This window comes from Zalophus californianus, chromosome 1, assembly GCF_009762305.2.
Source record: "Zalophus californianus isolate mZalCal1 chromosome 1, mZalCal1.pri.v2, whole genome shotgun sequence".
In the NCBI taxonomy this organism is placed as follows: domain Eukaryota; kingdom Metazoa; phylum Chordata; class Mammalia; order Carnivora; family Otariidae; genus Zalophus; species Zalophus californianus.
The window spans coordinates 3,428,445-3,447,813 of NC_045595.1; the positions used below are offsets into that span (position 1 = coordinate 3,428,445).

Here is a 19,369-nt window from a genome sequence, read left to right on the forward strand (position 1 = left end):
ACGCAGACCTGCCCACACAGCACAGCCACTCAGGGGCACTGCAATGTGAATACATCCAAACCCCAAATGGACGTTTCTCTCCTAAAACTGCCCCTCCCAGAGTCTTTCTTTCTCACACTGACCATCCAAAAACCCTCCATGCACCTGTGCCTTTCCTCTTTCTCTCTCCGACCCTACGTCCAATCCACCAGGACACCATGGTGACTCGGATGTCAAAGTTCATCCAGAATCAAATCCACCTGCGTTAGCCCAGCCTACTGCCGTGACCCATCCCTGTCACCTCTCCTTGCCCCTCAGGTTGTACTCCACACAGCAACCCTAGGAATGGCTTTAAAATGATACAAGATCAATGGTAAAAGCCCAAGCCCTTCCTGAGGCCCCAACACCCCACACGACCTGCCTCATCCCCTCTGTCCACCCCTCCCCCATGTCTCCCCCTCACTCACTCTGCTCCAGCCACAAGGGCTTCCTCACTGCTCTTCCAACACACCAGGCAGCTACTGCCCCAAGACCTTTGCACAAGCTGTGCCCTCAACCTGGAATCTGTGGGGCTGCCTCTGCCACCTGTTCCAGATCTCTGCTTCATAACACGTTATCCAGAGATGATCCCTGACCTCCCATGCTAGAAAGAAGGCCCCTCACTCTCTAGCCTCTTATCCTGCTGCATCTGCCACCATGAACATTACTCTCGATTGTTTTTGTATTACTGTCCATCTCTTCCACTAGAGAGTTCCATAAGAGCAGGGATTTTCCTTTCTCTTTTTATAATTATACTCCTGGCACCTAGAGCAGGGGTTGGCCACTTTTTCTATAAAGGACCAGATAGCCAATATTCTCAGCTTTGCAAGATATATGTCACACCACCGTCACACTACTCAACTCTGTCATTGTGGCATGAAATCAGCCACAGACACTCCATAAATGAATGAGAGTGACCATGTGCCAATAAAACTTTATTTATAAAAACAGGTGGTGGGCCAGATTTGATCCGTGGCCGTGGTGTGCCAACCCCTGGGGTGAGACAGGCCTGGCGCATAGTAAGCGTTATACATAGATACCACTGACTGAATGAACAGTTGGCTCTAATAACCCCTGCCAGGCCATGAAGGATGTTCGGGAAAGGCTGGCTTTTTCTTGATCCTGCCCCTCCCTCATGGGACTGGTCACAGGGCGGGGCCGGTGAGTAAGTAACGCACTGAACCACAGATGGCTGACTGGGTGAGCAGTGGTGTTAGTCAGGCTTTGCTCACCTTCCCCAGGGCTGAGAGGCTCACTCCAGTCGTAGCCACTGGGCTTTAAGATGGCGGTGACTTTGTACAAGTGGCAGAAGCCAGTCTTGCACTCGTTGGCACGGATGAAGCAGAGCTCATCCTCTCCCTCTGACTGGGGGAACGGATAGAAGATATCATGAACCTGTCCGGGAAGAAGAGAGAAGAGGCGTCAGAAGGTGGGGCTCCGACAGTTGCCTGGACTCAAGTGGAGGACAAACCCAGCCCCCCGGGGCTTCCCGCCCTCCCTGGCCCCGCTCTGCTGGGGATCTGGGTACCCAGGCGGCGCACACCCGGCAGCTCCCCACTCTTACGTTGATCCACACATCGGTGACTTCCTCATACACGACATGTGGCTGGACATTCCTGGGCACTGCTCTGGCGAAGGCCATCCGCTCCTCCTCATTCTCGGTAGTGGGGATGAACAGGGCTGGGGGTAGCAGGACGAGCTGGAGCCGCTGCTGGGGCCGATCCAGAAACATAGCCCAGGCGCTGAGAAAGCAAGAGGAGAGAGAAGCTGAGGGCCTCAGGGCCCAGTGGGGGGAAGCTGGGTGACAACACGTCTCTTCCCAAACTTACGTGGGACCAGAACCATTCTTCCTTTGACAACATTGTCTACACTTGACCAAGTAAGCCCATAGCACACAAAGGTTTCCTGGCCAGCACATGCCCTCAGGAGAGCCCAGAGGGGTGACAGACATCTGTAACCCAACTATTTTGGAAACATCTTGTGTCATTAGACCTTAGAGCGGCATTTCAAAAACGTTTGCGATTTCTGCCACATACACGATTCTTCACTTCCTGTTTTGCTCTGTATGAACAATGTTCTTTCTTTATCTTTGGGGGAAATAAATTGTTTATTCTGTTGAACAACATGAGTCCTTAAGGATTTGGGATGGAAGCATAGAGCAACTTAAAAAAAAAAAAAAATCCTGTTGGTGGTGGAGGCGGGGTGCCCGGCAGGCTCAGTCGGGGAGAGTGCAACTCTTCATCTCAGGGTCACGAGTGTGAGACCCACACTAGTGTAGAGATTACTTAAAAAAAAAAAAAAAATCCTGTTTGGGCGCTCTTTTGTCATTATGTTCTGTCCTCAAAACAACTGCTTTGAAACAGAACTTTTAAAAACTGAAAAAAAACTGTCTGTAGCTTTTCTAACTGTAAACGGACAACGTGTTTGAGGCCTGTTAGGACTGTAGGTGGTTAAACCGGGTGTCCACATGGAGACCAAGCCAGGGAGTGACACCACAGGGACGTGCGCGTCCGCCGGAGCCTGTGACCCACCAAAGGCACGGTGCCTCCGTCCAGGTTCTGGGATGAGCGTGTGGAGCCGGAAGAGCAAACTCTGTGTAGCCAAGAGCCAGCAGGTAGACAGCTCCGCTTTGTGGGCCACACAGTTTCTCTGCGCTGGCCCTGCCGACCTAGCGTGAAAGCCGCTACAGACGATCCATACACGAAGAGTGTTACCATGTGCCCATAAAACCTGATTTATGGACACTGGAACGTGGCGTTCAGCTCACTTTCACGTGTGATGAAATACTCTCCCCCTTTAGAATTTTTTTTTTTTTTTTTTACCCCTGATCATTCAGAAGCATGAAAGCTGTTCTCGGCTCATGGGCTGAAAGAAAACAGGCGTCAGGCCAGATCTGGCTGTGGGCAGCAGACTGGGGCCCCGTTTAGAGAGGTTTGTCCTCACCGTGGCAGGAGGGTTACCACGTGAGTGACAAGGAGTGACAAGGAGAGCCCTCCGTGTCCTGCTGACACTCACTACTTGCCGTCCCGGGTCCACCCGGCCCTGGCGATGTACTCCACCTTGGGGAAGAGCGCGCTGAAGGGCTGCACCAGCTCCTTCTCTTGTGTCGCCACGATCTAAAGGGAAAGCAGACTCGGGTCACACTCTGGCCTGACCACATGCTGCCCAGGAGGAGACAGGCGCTTCTGCAGCGGACACAGTGTCCCCCGAACCCCTATGTCGGAGTCCTGACTCCTGGTGCCTCCAAATGGGGCCGGATTTGGGAACAGGGTGGTTGCCGGTGTCATCAGTTAAGGTGGTACTGGAATAGGGTGGTCCCAATCCAAAAAAAGGGGTGGTCGCCTTATGAAGCGTGGACTCCAGGGCCACAGGGGCAGAGATGCCTTGTGGCAAAGTGCAGGGAGAAGGCAGCCATCTACAAAGCAAGGAGAGGGGCCAGGAACAGATTCTCCTTCATTGGCCTCGGAAGAAGCCAGCCCTGCCCACACCTTCCTATCACGCTTCCAGCCTCCCGAGCTGGGAGACGATACACTTCTGTTGTTTAAGCCCCCAGGACGTGGTACTTGGTTACGACAGCTTGTGGGCTGGAACCCGAGGGCTCTGGTCTGGACTGTCACTGCAGAGCCGGGTGGCCCTGGGCAACACGACTTGTGGTCGCTGCAGCTTCCTGGGGGGCTCAGGGTGGCATGGCCTCCAGAGGGCCGACGGGAGAAAGGCAGGCAGGGCCTCAGCATGGCCCCCACCCCCACATTCCCCTGCTGCCTGGTCCCCAGCTGGCGCCACCCATGGCCACCTCAGGACCCTGCTTGTCTGACGGGCCAGGCACCACTTGAAACAGCTGGGAGGGGCTCAGCAAAGCCACCTCATGTCAGCTGTGTGTACAATCTGCCAGAACATTAGGGTAAAGAGTGGAGGAGGAGTTTAGTTAGGCCCTCATCATTCCAACACCAAGACCTAAGCCCTCAAATCCTGAAAATAAGGATATCTAATGCTTTTTGTTGAAACCTCACACAAAAAGTCATTCTGACAGAAATGTTCAAGAGCGTCCTCAGCTTTTCTGAGTGCTCTAACCTCTGGTGCGTGGGTGTTTCCCTTCTTGAGGCCCAGCACCTTTCTCGGTCATAGCCTCTTTTGCCCTCCTGGCTGTGGGGTCCTGAGCAAGCGCTCCCTGAGTGATGAGGACACTTGTCCTGACCCCAGGTGACACAGAGAAGTGTCTGGAGCACTGACCATTCCAATGAAGTTATATGTGAGGATCTGCCCAAATGCTGGGGAGGGGGAATGGCCAGGTCAGAGGTCGAATCCCCTGGACGACTACCCAATGGGGCTCTCTGTTCTGGAAACCCTTATGGGACCTTCTGCTCAAAGGTGCTCACCAGCATCGCCTCCTCATGCGGAGGCAGGGGAGGCTGGGCTCACCGCTCAGTTTTGAGATGGAGGCTGAGGGATGACAGTGCCTTTTCGGGTTCAGTTGGCCAAGGAGAGCACGTGCCCTTGGAAAGGGGGCAAGTGGCCTGCTGATGCTGCCCAACTGTCCACCTGTCTCCTGCACCTCCCCCAACCCCTCCTCTCCTCCATCCAGAAGCTTCTCCTGGGCACCCTGGCCATTCTCACCTTGCCCTGACTATCAGTCTGAAACTCGGCCAGCTTCAAGGCGATCTTGGGATTCTTGCTGCCTGCAGAAATGAGAGGGAGGTGAATCCAGCAGGCGTCGCCCACGAGGGATCAGAGCAGGTGTCTGGGATGGAGGTATGGGGCAATGCCCCAGCAAGGTGACAAAGCCAGTGTGGGAGGGAGGGGGAGGAAGGGACCGGATGTCCAAAGGTCTCTCCGTGGGTGCGCTGTCACCCCTCTGGTCCAGGCACAAAGTCCCTCAGGCAGGCCTTTCTGACTTTGGACCTGGACCTTGTTCCCGGCAGTGCTGTGACAACCCTCTTTACCATTTAAGAACATGACCCTGTGCCGGGGGGGGACGGTGGGTCGAGGAGGGACACAAACATTAAGGAACATGCCTCCTTGCCTCGGAGAGCTTGAAACAAGTTGGTGGCAAAAACGGGACACATCCACAATAGAACCATCAATGACGCAGAAAGGTGGCCACATGACTCAGCCTGGTCCTGAGCTGTCGGGAGGCAGGTGGCTGATTGGTTGGGATGACCAAATGGCACTTTCAAGAGGTGGGTTGGGGTCAAGGCTCCAGCTATTTCTGTGACCAATCCCAACTCTGGCCTGCATGGCTCTAGCACCTGGGCGGGTAGCATCTGAGTGTCAGCTCTCCCGCTGGTCCCATGGGGGGAGAGGGGCGGGGGGAAAGCAGACATTTCCCACTTACACCAGGGGCTGGAGACATCCCTGGAAAGCTCTATCAGGCGCAGACATAATAGGTGCTTACCACATGCTTCCAAGGAGGTCAAAAACAAGCTGAATGTGACCCGCATGTGTACTGTGTGCAAATCACTAAGTATTTTTAAGTAATTCAAAGAATGTTTAAGAAGTAGGCTGTTTCCTGAAGAAATTTGGATTTCTGGCCTCTTGAGAAATGGGGCAAACTTGAATCTGTATTTTCACAACATGACAAGTGTCTGACATGCCCTTGGATAGGGCCTGCACCCCCTCACCCCTGCCCGTCCCCCACCATTTCCTGTGCCCCAAGGCAGAGAGTGGGTACCATCCATCGTGGCCCCGGTCTTGCTATTGTTCTTGAGCCCAGCCTGCTTCTCTGGGTCCTGTGGGGAATCCTGGTTGGGACATGCCTCTTCTGTGAGGCCCAGACCGCTGCCCTGTGCCCTTACCTGTCCTGGGGTATCGATAGGAGTCTGTCTTCCTTTCTTCTAGTGCGGGAGAGGGCACATGGATGATTTCCACCTCGGATTCATCAACTTCCTCGTACAGGATCCGTAGTGTCTTGTAGCCTTCTGAACCTGGGAAGGGGCAGGGGAAGCTGCTGGGGGTGCTGTGCATCCCTGCTGCCACCCCACCCTTCTCCTGCACACTTGGGGCACTCAGCTCTACCACGACATGGCCCAGACGAGAGCATGAGCCTTAGGGCTAGAACCCCAGCTCCACTGCTTACTAGACCATAACCCTGTCACATCTCATCCTAGGGCCCGTTTCCTTACCCTGGCAATGGAAATGAGAACTGAGCTGGTCCCAGCACAGAATGGCATGGGAGGTGGCCCTACAGGGTGTTACGGGCTGAACTACATCCTCACTGAATTCCTGCGTTGGGAGCCCCCAGAACCTCAGAATGGGGCTGGAGTTGGGGAGAGGGCTTTAGAGAGACAACCAAGTTAAGATGAGGTCATTAGAGTGGCCCTGATCCAATGTGACTGGTGACCTTATAACAAGAGATGAAGACACAAATACGCAGGGGGACGACCACGTGAGGACGCGAGCAGAAGACAGCCGTGTGCCCGCCAAGGAGAGCGGCCTTGGGAGGAACCGGCCCTGCGGACACCGACCTCAGACTCCCTGCCTCCAGAACGGGGACAGAAAATGCCTGCTGTTGAGTCACCCCATCTGTGGGGCTTTGTTCTGGCGGCCCACACACAGGAAGACTTGGGACATGGCTCAAGAAGGCTGAGGATAAAAACCATTATGAAAAGTGCATGAATCACCGGGTGGTGACACTTTAGACTGGAATGCGGGGCTGGCGGGGCTGACATCATGGGGAGGGAGCCCATGGCCATTCCTTCCAAGGCTGCTGAAAAGAATCCCTGTCTCTGCAGTTTCCTGTACCCTCACCTATGACGCCCCACGGATGGACCAGGGATGCCTGCAGAACCAGCGGCCCGGCCCCACCCAGCAGAGCACTGGAGGGCCTAAGGGGCTGGCCTGAGGCCCCGCGGTTCGGGACTGGCTGCTCAAAACCAGTGCCTAGGACTTCTGTGTTCGTCCGCTCCACAGGGAGGGTTCCTGGGCCTCCACCTCTGACACTCCTGGGCTGCCGCGGTCTAAGAAAAGCGCTGTTCTTCCACGTAAGACAGCACAGGAGGCAAACGTGGCTGTGGGGTCTGGGAGAGGGCCACACTGCGGGCCTGATGGCTGTTAGCATTCGGGGGGCTTCCTCAAAGGGCTTTCTGAACCACACCAGCATAGCAGAGAAAGGACCTGTGAGACCATCTAGGCCAGTGGAGCTCAACCAGGGGCCATCCCGTGTGGTTGTCAGAACTTGAGTAACACCTCAAGTAGAGGTCAGGGACGCTGCTCACCAGCCCACAGTGCCCTGGATGGCCCCCAGCAGAGAAGGATCAGACCCTGATGCCCAGAGCGCCGAGGGAGAGACATCCTGCTCTTGGCCAATGACCTCGTTCTATTGACCAGGATAAAGTGGTCCCACGCTTCAGGCCCGCAGGGAGCCACGGGCTGAATGACCTGACCCAGGGCCCTCTTTCCAGAGGCATGGGCCACAGGGGCGCAGGCAGCACACTGAAGCCTCCGGAGCCAGGCAGAAGGACAGGGCACAGCGCCCAGCACCATTAGCGGCAAGCCCGCCCGGCTCCCAGCAGCATCCGCACGCCTCAGGGGCTGCTCTGATGCTAGCGACCCCTCCTTCTCGTGGGAACCGACTTCAGTTTGTGTGGCGCTGGCTGCGTTCCAGCACCGGATTTACTGTCTCGCTTCTACTGATGGTTAGGACCGTAAAGTCTTCCCTTTCAGTCAAGTTAAGAACGAGGTGAGCCAAACTCAAGGCAGCAGTGCGCAGCAGACAGGGCTCTGACACAGCCGTATGCCCCACTGAAGCTCCCCGAGGCTCCAAGGCCATGAAGAAATCAATGAGCAGCACATAGGCCAGAAACAGGTCCTCCACCCTTAGAAGACAGATCTGGCTTGACTGAATAGCAGCCCCACAGTATGTGGGCAGAGAAAGAGATACAAAAGGACCTGCGATCTGGCTTCCTCCATAAGCTGCTGGCAAAACCCATGGAGACTGAAGCTGTATGCAGCTTCGGCTCTACTCTCTTACACTAGAACTTTCTCAATGGCAGGATTTGTGATCCTTGGCACTGGGGACTGTTTGGGGCTAGACCATTCCCTGTGGGCAGGACCAACCTGGCCACTCCAGGATGCTGAGCAGCAGCCCCGGCTCCTCTCCACTCGATACATGTAGCCCCCAGTCGTGACAATGACAAATGTCCCCAGATGTCACCCAGCGTCTCCTGGGGACAGAACTGTCCCTGGTTAAGAACCACTGAGAACCTCCCAGAAAGTCAGGATATATATACAAAGATGTTCGTTGTGGCATTGTTTACGACACAAAGCAAAAACAAAACCAAAATCTGGAAACAACCAAGAACTAATTTAAACCAACTGTGGTCCCCAGGGACAGTTACTCTCATCCAAGTTCCCTGTGTGTGGACTGCAATGCACTGAAGTTTCCTGCCCCCCAAATTCAAAATGTCAAATCCTAGCCCAAGGTGATCAGCCACTCGGGGCTGTGGGGCCCTGTCACAGAAGCCTGAATGGCTTGGGACACTAACACTGATAAAAAGGTGGCTGAGGTTTGTTTTAGGTGAAAAGAGTAAAGAGCAGAAAAGCAAGCAGACTGTGGCTCTGGTAATAAAAGGGACACTTGGGGAAGCGCTTTTACAAATGCAAAGGTGCCTACCCTCCCAGGAGGCCGCGGGGCACCACCAGTAGCCAGTGAAGCGGTCGAACTCTTCCTGGATGACGAAGGTGGCCACGCCTGCAGACCTGGGGTCATCGAGGACACTGGGTGAACCTGGATGGGAAGGGAGACAGATGGGGTGAGGAACACAGTGCAGAACAGGCCTTTGCCCCCAAGCACTGCAGACATTCGAGGCCGGAGCATCCTACGGGTGAGGGCGTCAGGTGCACCCCCGCACCTGCCACCACACACCCCCCCGCCCACTTGATGCCAGAAGCGTCCTCAACCAGCATGACAGCCAACAATGTCTCTGGACACGGCCAGCGTCCAAGCTGCCTGGGCTGAGCAGCTTCAGTTTAGAGAGGGTGCTGGGGCTGTGGGGTGGTATGGCCAGGTGACTGGAGACCATGGCCAGTGCAGAGCTCCACACACATATGCCAGAGAATGAAGTCACTTCTGAGGAGCAGGGGGTGAGGGAAAACCCAGGGAGCACGTGAGGTCTGAGCCTGACCGGGCGGAGTCAAACAGGAGGGCAGAGGTGGAGGGCCCGCGAGAGCAGAGAGGCAGAACAAGCGTCTGGTAGGGGAGACAGGCCACCGTGGCCGACTCCTGTAGAGGAGGCCAAAAGCCAGGCAGCTGGGCCATGGTAGGACCACATGGGAGGGTCCAGGAAGCTGCTTGGGGCCTGGGAGTAATGGAGCGGGAACGGGGGCCTCTCCAGGAGTGGTGCCGGTGGCCACGATAACCATCCACACGAGTGCTGCAGGTCCCCATCCCCCCGGGGTCAGAAGCGCGCCCCCCTCCCACCGGCCTCACCTCTGTGGCAGAAGGTCAGCCGCCGCTCCTCGCCTGTCTCGATGTTGGCCACCCACAGGTCATTGCTGTTGATGAAGGAGAAGAAGGCGGGGTCGGCAGGGCAGATCTTGGGGTCCATCCGGGGCCCGGTGCACTGGGTCTTGATTTCCAGGGGCTTCATGGGAGACACCTGGAGACACAGAGGCCTGGCTCAGGGGGACAGGAGGCTGCCCAGCCCCCGACCCCACCCGCGGCCAGTGACCAGGGCTCACCATGAAGCCATTCTTGCCCCCGTCCCGACAGTGGAAAAGGCTATTGCTGGCCTGGAAGAGGAAGAGGCCGCTCTCACTGTGGAAGTCGTAGGAGGTGATGCCGAAGACCCCCAAGCGCTTCCGCTCCCGAAGGAGCTCCTCCTCCCGAGAGTAGACGCCATGGTGGGGAGTGGCCTGAGGACACATAGGGACGGTGCCATGTCAGCAGTGCATCCAGGGACCCCAGCACCGTGGCCGTGGATCCTCTGGTCTGAGCATTCCTGAGAGGCATCTGCCGATCTGCCCGCGGTCCAGGCCAGAGAGAACTCTCTGCCAAGCGGAGCTGTTCAGGGCAGCTCCCAGGGGGCCAGAGCGGGCCCGAGCCTGGAGGCTGCGATGGTCCTCAGCAGGCTTGGGGTAACGGGGCAGGCTGACCGGTTCTGGGCTCAATGGAGACTTTCTCCTCTCCTGGCCCATCTCTGGGCTTTCTCGACCCACGTTTGTCCACAGAGCCTCTTCAAGACAGACAGAGCTCTCCCCTACCCACCGGCATGGAGGGCCACCCAAGGGGTGCTGTCTCCTGGTCCCCAGCGCCAATCCCTCCTGCCTGGATCACCATCCCGTCCAGCCAGAACTTTCGGTGAAACCACCCACCGGCACCCATTCCCGCTCTCTGCATAGGGTTAACGGGGCAAATTCAGGACCACCTGACCACCCACACACCTAACCCTGGGGGGGTCTAAGCAGGTAGACTACCGTGGACACCACACAGCATCCCTAAGGAGAATTCTGAATAAGATGTGGAGATGCAAGGAATGTTAACAGCCAGAAACGCATTTTTGAAAAGCAGAACCCGAAGCACAACGAACCCCATGCTTGGTCGGCCTGGGGCGTACCGGGGACGGCAGAAGTGAGAGCTGTCCTATCAGCGCAGAGAAATCCAGAATGCGCCCCCACCCCGTGCTGTCACACTGCTTTTACAACCAGAAAGAAGTCAACCTCAGTGGACGCCAGGGCAGCCTCGCCCCTCCCCAGCCCTCTTCTCCAGAGGGGAGGGGAGCTGACTGTGGATGATGTTAATTATTAGCCCAGTCCCCATCAAAGGGCCTCAGCGGGATTGGTTCCAAGTCTTCGGTGAGGCAAGGAAAAGAAAGAGATGCTTCTGATAAGAGTTCTTATCAGAGCGCACACTCTGGGGCTTGAGGAGAGTGGGGAGGAGGGGAGGGAGGCCCACACGCCTCTCCACAGGCTCTGCACGAGCTGCCAGGCTGGGGCTGCTTGGGGGCTGAGGGCCTACGGAAATGCGTGGGGCCTCCCTTGCCCATGGGTGAGGCCCACGGCGGCTCCTGCCGGAGCCCTGCACCGTGCGGCTCACCTGGAAGTGATCCAGCATCTGCTTCCAGGACAGGAGCAGCAGGGCCTCCTTCCGGACCTTCCTGGGAATCTCCGAGTAGAGGAGGGAGTTCTCGCGGCTGCCATAGGGCATCCCTTGGGGACAAGAGAGAAAAACCAGAATGGGGGCCTTGCTCAGGATAGGGAGAGGGTCTTGGACCAGGACCCTGGGGCCCCAGCTGGTTCTCCTTCAACCTCCTCCTCCCAGTGTGTTCTGGCGGCACACCCCTCCCCACAGACGCTCCGACCCTGGGTGCAAGTACGTTAGCAACAGTAATGGGGTCTTCCACCTCTGAGACGTCTGCACGAGTACCTTGTCCAAAGTTACTGAAGGAGTAGCACGCAAGAGCACCAAAGGGGGGCCAGGGAAACCTGTCCCTCAACAGGCTATAGGCTCTGGTCTGTTAGAGGCTTTTGCTGGGGCCAAGAACTAACACAGGGTTAGAGTAAGAGCAAACGTACGTGAGGGAGCTGGGAAACATGCATCTGATCAGCACTCTCCCCTCGGCACTACGGACGTGGGGCTGGGGCGCTCTCTGGGGGGGAGGTTAATTGGCCCCTCCAGCCCCCTTGCACTCGATGTCACCCCAGTGGTGACAAACACAAATGTCCCCAGACATCACCAACTGACCTAACCTAACCTCGTATAGGAGGACAAGAGCGGCCTAGCGAGGATTCTGTGTGAATGCAGCAGCCGGAAACAGAATGCCCGTCACACGGTGCCTGGGATGTGTCACTCGGAGAGATGTGGGCCTATTTTGGCAGTAAGTCACCGTGTCTCACGTTCTTCCCTCTCTCAGGTGTGTCTTATTGTCAAAGGTGCTATCATATTCTTAGTGGCAAATAAAAAGACGTCTATTTCCCCACTGGTAGTATCTTTGACTCGACAGATGACGGCAGGGCTGTGGTTCACGGGCGAACAACGGACTGCAGGAAGCCCAAGCCCCCTCAGTCCTGAGTTTCTCCAGGAGGAAGACTCCATGTGATGCCGGCCTCTCTTCAGGCACGCCTCCCCCACGCTCTCGCGCTTACGAGGGGGATATGGGGAGGCCCCAAGCTTGGCACCTCCAGGGCTAGAGCCTGACAGCTAATGTCTGCTCCCTTTACAGTTAGCTCGACAGGCAGCTTCTCCACAAGGCAACTCACATGGTGTTTCCACTTATGATACAACTGGCATGTGAAGTATAATTAGTAAAAGAATGTATTTGAGGGAAAACATGAGGTCAATAAGATTTCCTTTGGAAACTGATTTAGGGAAAACGCAGAGGTCACATAGATGTGCGGGTGGGCAACGCTCACGATCCCACATCGAGGGACCCTGGATGCTGTGCAGTCTCACTCCCTCATCCCCAGCTAGAGGCACAGGCGCGTGATGCTACCCGCGCAGCCCGCCCACGGGGCATCCTTCCTTCTTGAGGTCACATGACTACTGGGGACAAGAATCATGCGGTGCATGATCCCATCTGCGTGCACTGTCCAGAACAGGCAACTCCAGGGAGACAGGATGTGGACTCATGATTGCCAGGAGCTGGGGGCGCGGGGAGGGGAGCAATGCCTAATGGGCCTCGAGTTTCTTTCGGGGCTGATGGAATGTTCTGGAATTAGATAGTGGTGATGGTACGAGAAGCCACTGAGTAGCGAGCTTCAGGCGCTGGGAATTAGACCTCGTGAAAGAGAATGGTCATGGAGCAGCGTGCAGGGCTGGGAGGCAGCAGCCGGCAGCCTGAAACCCAGCAGCTGGAGCTCTGGACGGCCCCTGTCCTTGGGGCTCTTGGGGAGAGCCAGAGCTTTCCAAACAGGAAGTCAACAGTGCGGCCTTGCCAAGGACATTGGAGCCACCTCCTCTGCCCAGCGGCTTAATAAGCGATGCCACCAAATGGCACAAGCCAGCACATTCCCTGTGTTGTCACGGTGACACTGGGTGTCCAGGCCTAGGGTCTGACTTCTGTTGCCTTCCCTGCCTAGCTCCACCCCAGCCCCCAACATCCACCAGGGTGGCAGGTGGCCCAGGTCTGCACAAGCACCATTTCCGTCACCGCGCACTGTGGCCTCGGCAGCCAGCCTGATGGACACATGACTCCCGCTGGGCCCAGGCTCTCCTCTAGGTAACAAGGACACAAGAGGTCTCTCTTCCTTCTCAGGGACTCCCCGAGTTGTCCCACAGTCTTCTGTCCTACACGAGACACCCATTTGCAGGGGGACCAGCTGACCCCGTGGAGCAGGGGAGCTGCCACCATCCCATCTTCCTGGCAACGGAAGTCCTTCGCTGTTCACCTGCCCTTTGCACTGGACTTCATCACGCACATCTGAAAGAGCCTTCCCTGAGCCTGGGGTGATTGGCTCCACATGCACAAAGTGGCAAGCCTGGTGCGCACCGAGAAGGCAGGGGCTCCCAGCGGAAGCAGAGGGGGCAGGCTGCATGCTGGGCCTGGCCCGTGGAGGCCCTTCCTGTTCCAACCATAAACACCTGCTGGCTGCTAGCATTCCCCTGGGGGCTGTGCCAGCGTAACGACCACCGTAGATACACGGGGGCTTCAGGGAGGCTGGCCCCAAGAACTCAGACGTGAGGTGGAGGCCAAGGGTACCCTGAAGGTACTGAGGGACACGGAAGGATCAGCTCAAGCGTGAGCAATGTCACCCCAAAAGAGGCAGGATGGCTCTGAGATGTCCTAGGAAGGTTCTGGGGTCTCTGCCAAGTCCACAGCCCTTGTCTAGAGCTGCCCCCTACCCACTGTGGTAGGAGTCCTGCAGCCCGCAGGGACCCACTCACCCCAACCCCAGACACGTGCACAGGCTGCAGACAGACATCTGATCTACACTGAACCTGTCTGGTTCCCTCTCCCAGAAGTTTGGAGATAGCTCATCCATTTCTGCTGGTGGCCAGAACCCGAGATGGGCAACCCTGGGAGTGTGGCAGCGGGAGGCAGGGGGGCAGTGAGGGGGGAATGTACGGAGAGGAGCACGTGCCGAGCAGACACCCGGGCCTCACGCAGCTCCTGGTTCTCAGGGCCATGACGTGAGGCCCGGGCTCGGGGGACTCCCTGACACAACTCTGTGTCCTTCCTGTAAGGTGCCCCTGGTGGCTCGAACTAGCTCAGAGGGTTTCTGTCCCTTTCAGCAGCTCTGTGGTTGGCTAAACAACGGCCCCCAAATGCTCAGGTCCTAATCTCAGAGCTTGTGACTACGATACCTTCTGCAGCAAGAGGGACTTTGCAGATGGGATGAAGTTCAGGATCCGGAGCTGGGGAGAGTAGCCTGGATTACCCAGGTGGGCCTAATGGAATCACGTGTCCCTCTAAGGGAGGTGGGAGAGTTTTCAGACACCCGGCGGCCAAGACGGCAGCAATAAGCCACAAGCCAAGGAGCACTGGGAGCCTCCGGAACTCAGAAGAGGCAAGGAACCAATTCTCCCCTAGAGCCTCTGCAGGGAGCACGGTGTGGCCTTGCTGACACCTTGACTTTGGCCCAGAGACATGGATTTTGGACTCCAGGTCTCCAGAACTGTGAGAGGCTACATTTCTGTTGTTTTAAGCCACCGAAGTCGGTGATGATTTGTGACAGCAGGAGCCCCAGGAAACTCTTCCAAGTACCCTGCCCGGGACGCCAGCCTGAGCTTGAGTTGGTGAGGGGTGGAAAACTGTGCTGGGGGGGGGGTCCCAGGATCGTGGGGAAGACAGAAGCAGCAGCCACCACAGCCCACGAGTCCCGGCCGCGTGTGACCCCGGGAGCCATGCCCCCTCAGGTGAATGACACGTGAAGCACCCCCCCCCCCCCGGCCAGAGTCAGCAAACCCTCTCCCAGAACGTGCATATTTTTGGCTTTGGGGGCCATATGGCCTCTGGTGCCACGGCGCCCGGAAGCAGCCCTAGATGGTACGATGGTGAGGAAATGAACGGGAGTGGCTGGGCGCCAGTGAAACTGCATGTACAAAGGAGACGGCCACCGCTCACTGAGCCCTGATGTAGACCCCTCCTCTTCTAACTCCGTGCCCACCAGACCACCTTGTGGCCTCCACGTGCCTCTCTACGAAGACAGGCTGTGTCAACTCCGGGAAGGGGAGAGCCATGCGGCACCCACGGCAGTCACTGCCGGCACCCTCGGCTGGGGTCAGCCCTGTGCAGAGGACAACCCGCATTCACGGGTGTTACCACCCGTCACCACCCCTCACCCCAACCCTGACAGAGGGCCCGGCCGGTGCTGGCATTGTCCCCGGAGCTGTGGGTCCACAGAGGCCGGTCGGGCCCTCGATGTCAAGTGGAGAGCCAAGGCTGCAAACCTGCCCCTGGTCACCAGTCGTGTGTCGTGCTGCTTCCAAAGGAACGTGCTCAGCACGGTTCCTGCGGGCCCTGGCAGACCTTCAGGCGAAGCAAGGCAACGTTCACTTGCTCCATAGATATTCGCTGTCCACCTACTGGGAGCAAGGCCTGCATGAGGCCTCACCGGTGCCATGAAGCTCTCACCTGGCCAGTGGGGAACATACACCTGCCAACGATTGCAGGTGGTATACAAAGTGCTGCTGACAGGGCACATGCCCAAGAAGGAAGTCACTAGCAATTCACGTGCTTATCCGGGTATTTAAGGCGGGGATGGCAAGCCCATGGCCAACCACCCTCTGTTGTAGCTCACAGCACACACGGTACGCAATCGTGGCACCTTCCTTTGAGCCTCGGGGTCCTTCTTGCGTGTTTGCCGGTGACTCCCACTGCTAGGAGTCATTCACTGGCACGGCCCAGGTGGCTGGGAAATGACTCAGGGGGGCAGGTCCAGCCACCCGGGACTGGAGACAACCTCAGGGGCTCAGAGCCACATTCAAGGCCCAACCACAGCACTGCTGCAGCAGTGGACCACCCTCTGTCCCGCTCACCTGCACACCTGACCCCGTGGGCACCTTGTGCCAGCCCTAAACAGATGTCACCGTGGGTGGCGTGGCCTCGTGGGACATTTTGCCCAGGGCCGGGCCCATCTTTTTGGACCTTCTAATAGGACCAGCTGGCCTTTGGAGACAAGAGAACTTAGTAACAGTGTACCAGAAACCCTGCCACGGTCAAGGGGGTCTGTGGGGTCTGAGGGCAGCTGGAGGGCTTACCTAGGTAGTAGAGGCGGTGGGAGTGGGGGCTCGACTCGTCCGTCTTCTGCACGAACTGGAAGTCGTGTGGAGCCTTGTTGACAATCAGGCCCGAGTTCTTGCGGCTGCCGTGGATGATGTTCCGGAGCCCGTCCCACGAGTGCTTCTGCACCTGGAAGCGGGATGCCGGGTCCTCCATCTCGACCGCGTCACCCCGGTCAGACACCGGTGCCCCGGTGGCCATCCTCTCTGTCCCCTCAGAATTCAGCGAGAAGCTATGAGCAGGAGGGGACACGGTGGGAAGACGATGATACCCAAGGTCCACTTACAAGTTGCCCCCTTGTCAGACACTCCCGACCCCCCTGACAAGCCCCAACCCCGTGCCATCTTCCCAGTCCCCCTAAATATGTCCCAAATTATTCTCTTTCCAACAACCACAAACAGTTCTGGATCCAAGCCGCTGCCACCTCTGATCGCAACAGACCCATCCATTGCAAATCTGTTCCCATTGCTTAAAGCTCTTTCTTGGTTTCCCACAGCCCCTGGGGTAAAAACCAGTCCTTGTCACAGCCTTCAAGGCTCTCTGTCCTCTGACCCCTGCCAGCCTCTCGAACCTCAACCCCACTTTATCAGTCCTCCAGCCAAAATGGCCTTCTCTCCACTCCCCAAACAGGCCAGACTCCTTTCTACCCCAGGGCCTTTGCATGTGCTTCTTCTGCCTGAAACTTTTCCCCTCTCTTTGCTTGGCTAACTTCATATCAGATCTCAGTGTAAGTATCTGTCGGGTCCTCAGAAACCTTCGATGACCATCTATACCAAAGCCCGTCTCTCCAATAGTCTTCTACACGCCCCCGCCCTTGCCCCTGCCCTCACAGCATTTGTCACAATGGTTGGTTGTTGATCTCCTATCCCCTTCACAGCAGTGTCTCCAAAACCTCATGAGGTCCCTGGCTCCCAGCAGGCATTCCACAGAGGGCCGTGGAATGATTATCTTGCATTAAGCCCGCTGGGAGACACTCACTCACGTGCAAAGAACTGAGCATAAAGAACCGGTAAAGCCCGTCACCCGTGCCATCCAGCTAGCTGAGGGTCTGGCATGGCAAACTCTCGTGCCTCATCAGAGGGGCTCAGAGAAACAGGCAGCTATGTGCAGGCAATGTGAGAACCCCAGATGAGGGGATGGATGCCCCTCAAGACAGCCCCTCTCCTCTCTCCTCTACTTCCCCGAGCAGCTGTGGCCAAGGCACCCTCCCTTCTCCCACCCTTGCTGTTGAGCACATTTCTTGACCGGACTGGACTGGCCAGGCAAATATTTGTCTTAGGGAAATCTAAACACAGCCACAGTGACCTGGTTCTGGAAGAGCTGGGGTCTCTAGTGAGGCCAGCCAAAGTGAGCAGGGCAGCCTCCCTTTCCTCCGTGGGCATCGAATGGACTAAGGCCTTGCTGGATGCTGGGACTCCTCGTGCTCCGGGATTAGCGGCTTTGCTCCGGGATTAGCAGCTTTGCTTTGCAGGAGGAGTTTGGGGTTCACTGGTTGGAAGTGGGAGTTGCTACTGCTAGACCCAGGGGGAACAGCACAGGCCAAGGGCTTTAGAGAAGCAGCAGGCAGAGCTGTGCCTGCCCTTCACACAGGTGCCCTCCAATTCCCAGAAGGCCTTGCCCCCTGCCAGTAAGAGAGTCTGCCCCCCGCCCCCCCCCCCCACCGGCCCAGAGTCTCCATCACAGGAGAAAGACACCTGCAGGCTGCTTTGAGAGGCAACGGGAGAGAAACACTTCTGAGCACGGCCTCTGTGGGCCGATTTTCAGAGTCCCCTTTCCAACACGACCCTGGATCAGACGAGAGGCAGAAATGCCTCCCTTGCTCAGTCCTACGTGACCCAGCCAGGGCTGGGGGGGGAGGTGGGGGGAGCACAGCAAGCCAGGGCTTCTTGCCCCCCAGCCACAAAAAGAACACTCAGTCCAGTACTTCCTACGGTGGCTTTGAAGAGGCAGATCACAGGCCAACAGAGCATTCAGGGCCCTAGGGTCAAATAAGCCGAGCCAGACAAGACAGGAGACAGCCCGAGGGTCACACGCAGTGCATCCTGGCCCGCGGCAGAGCTGTGGTTTACCTCAGGGCGGTGCAGGGAATAGGCAATGCTAGGCAGGGGCCGGGGCCGTGGCCAGGACGCGCTGAGTGCTCCAGAACCCACATGGTCCCGAGCACTACTGGCAACAAGCCCAGAAAACCAGGCCAGGGGACTCCTCTAACAGGCCCAGACCCCCCCCCCCACCCCCCGAAACTGCTGCCACAATTCAAGCCTTGCTCACAGCAGAAAAACAGATCACGACCTCCAGGGGTCCCAAAGGGGACCCCATAAGCTAAGAGCCTGGCAGAAGCACTCACAAAATCACGTGGTTAATTTCCAAAGCAAAGAACAATAAAAAAGATCTTGCCTCCGATCCCTGCAGAGAGCCCAAGGAGCAAAAATATGGTCCAGGAGATGAGAAATGAAATGAAACATCGGGAAAAACTTCTAGGAATCTTCTAGATGAGGCCAGGTGGCCTGAGCTCCCGGGCAGGCCAAGGCTTGGTGCTACGCCCTGGTCCTCCACTCACCTCTCTCCTCCCCAGAAGCGGAGAGAGACCTCAGAGGAGGTGGGGGATGAGAAAGAGGTTACGTAAATGCCGCCCTTCCCATCCTCTGCCAGCTGTGCTGGGCCTCTCCACTCAACAGTTTACACAGCTGGGGAAATGAAAGTGGATTCCAAGCCACGTAGGCCAGGTCCACCTCCAGTTTCCTTCTGCCAGTCAGCAGGACACCTCGCAGACCATGAGGCCACCAGCACACAGCTCAGGAGCTCCGGTGCAGTCACGGTCAAGGCCCCAGGCGAGTTCTGTGATCTGCACGCCGGTGCTCCAAGAGCCAGGACCGCTGCCCACGCAGCCCCCCCACCAACCCTCTGCCCCGGCCGGGCCATCCACCAGAGACCCAAGCAGGGCCTGTGATGAGGAAAGCAGACAGAAAGCAAGAAGGAACTGCAGATTCTTAGTGCTGGCTGCACGTCTCGGAGTGTTTGGCCAACCGCAGAGTGATGAGGCAGGAAGGAAGGCAGGCGCTAAGGAGGTGAGGGGCGGGGGCCTACCAAGCTCCAGGGAGGAAATGCGTGAGTAGCCCTGGGGACACACGCTGAGTCCCCACAGGTGGGGGTTCCCCGGAAACAGCAGGCCGTCCTCCGCCCTACAAGGGCTGCCCCTG

The 19,369-nt window shown here is 57.3% G+C and overlaps 1 protein-coding gene across 9 annotated transcripts in view; it reads right to left on the minus strand.

Annotated features, from left to right (window-relative positions):
* Positions 1 to 19,369, minus strand: part of DPP9 (dipeptidyl peptidase 9) — a 39,463-nt gene that overhangs the window by 15,814 nt on the left and 4,280 nt on the right. For all 9 annotated transcript variants that reach the window (XM_027586236.2, XM_027586233.2, XM_027586235.2 and 6 more), the window contains 10 exons: positions 16,151 to 16,404; positions 11,048 to 11,160; positions 9,694 to 9,867; positions 9,443 to 9,611; positions 8,627 to 8,740; positions 5,811 to 5,939; positions 4,633 to 4,694; positions 3,034 to 3,134; positions 1,583 to 1,760; positions 1,251 to 1,413 (listed from right to left, as the gene is read on the minus strand). In XM_027586236.2, coding sequence (XP_027442037.2) covers positions 1,251 to 1,413; positions 1,583 to 1,760; positions 3,034 to 3,134; positions 4,633 to 4,694; positions 5,811 to 5,939; positions 8,627 to 8,740; positions 9,443 to 9,611; positions 9,694 to 9,867; positions 11,048 to 11,160; positions 16,151 to 16,373 — 1,426 coding nt within the window. In that variant the 5' untranslated portion in view covers positions 16,374 to 16,404. The remainder of the gene's footprint in view (positions 1 to 1,250; positions 1,414 to 1,582; positions 1,761 to 3,033; positions 3,135 to 4,632; positions 4,695 to 5,810; positions 5,940 to 8,626; positions 8,741 to 9,442; positions 9,612 to 9,693; positions 9,868 to 11,047; positions 11,161 to 16,150; positions 16,405 to 19,369) is intronic.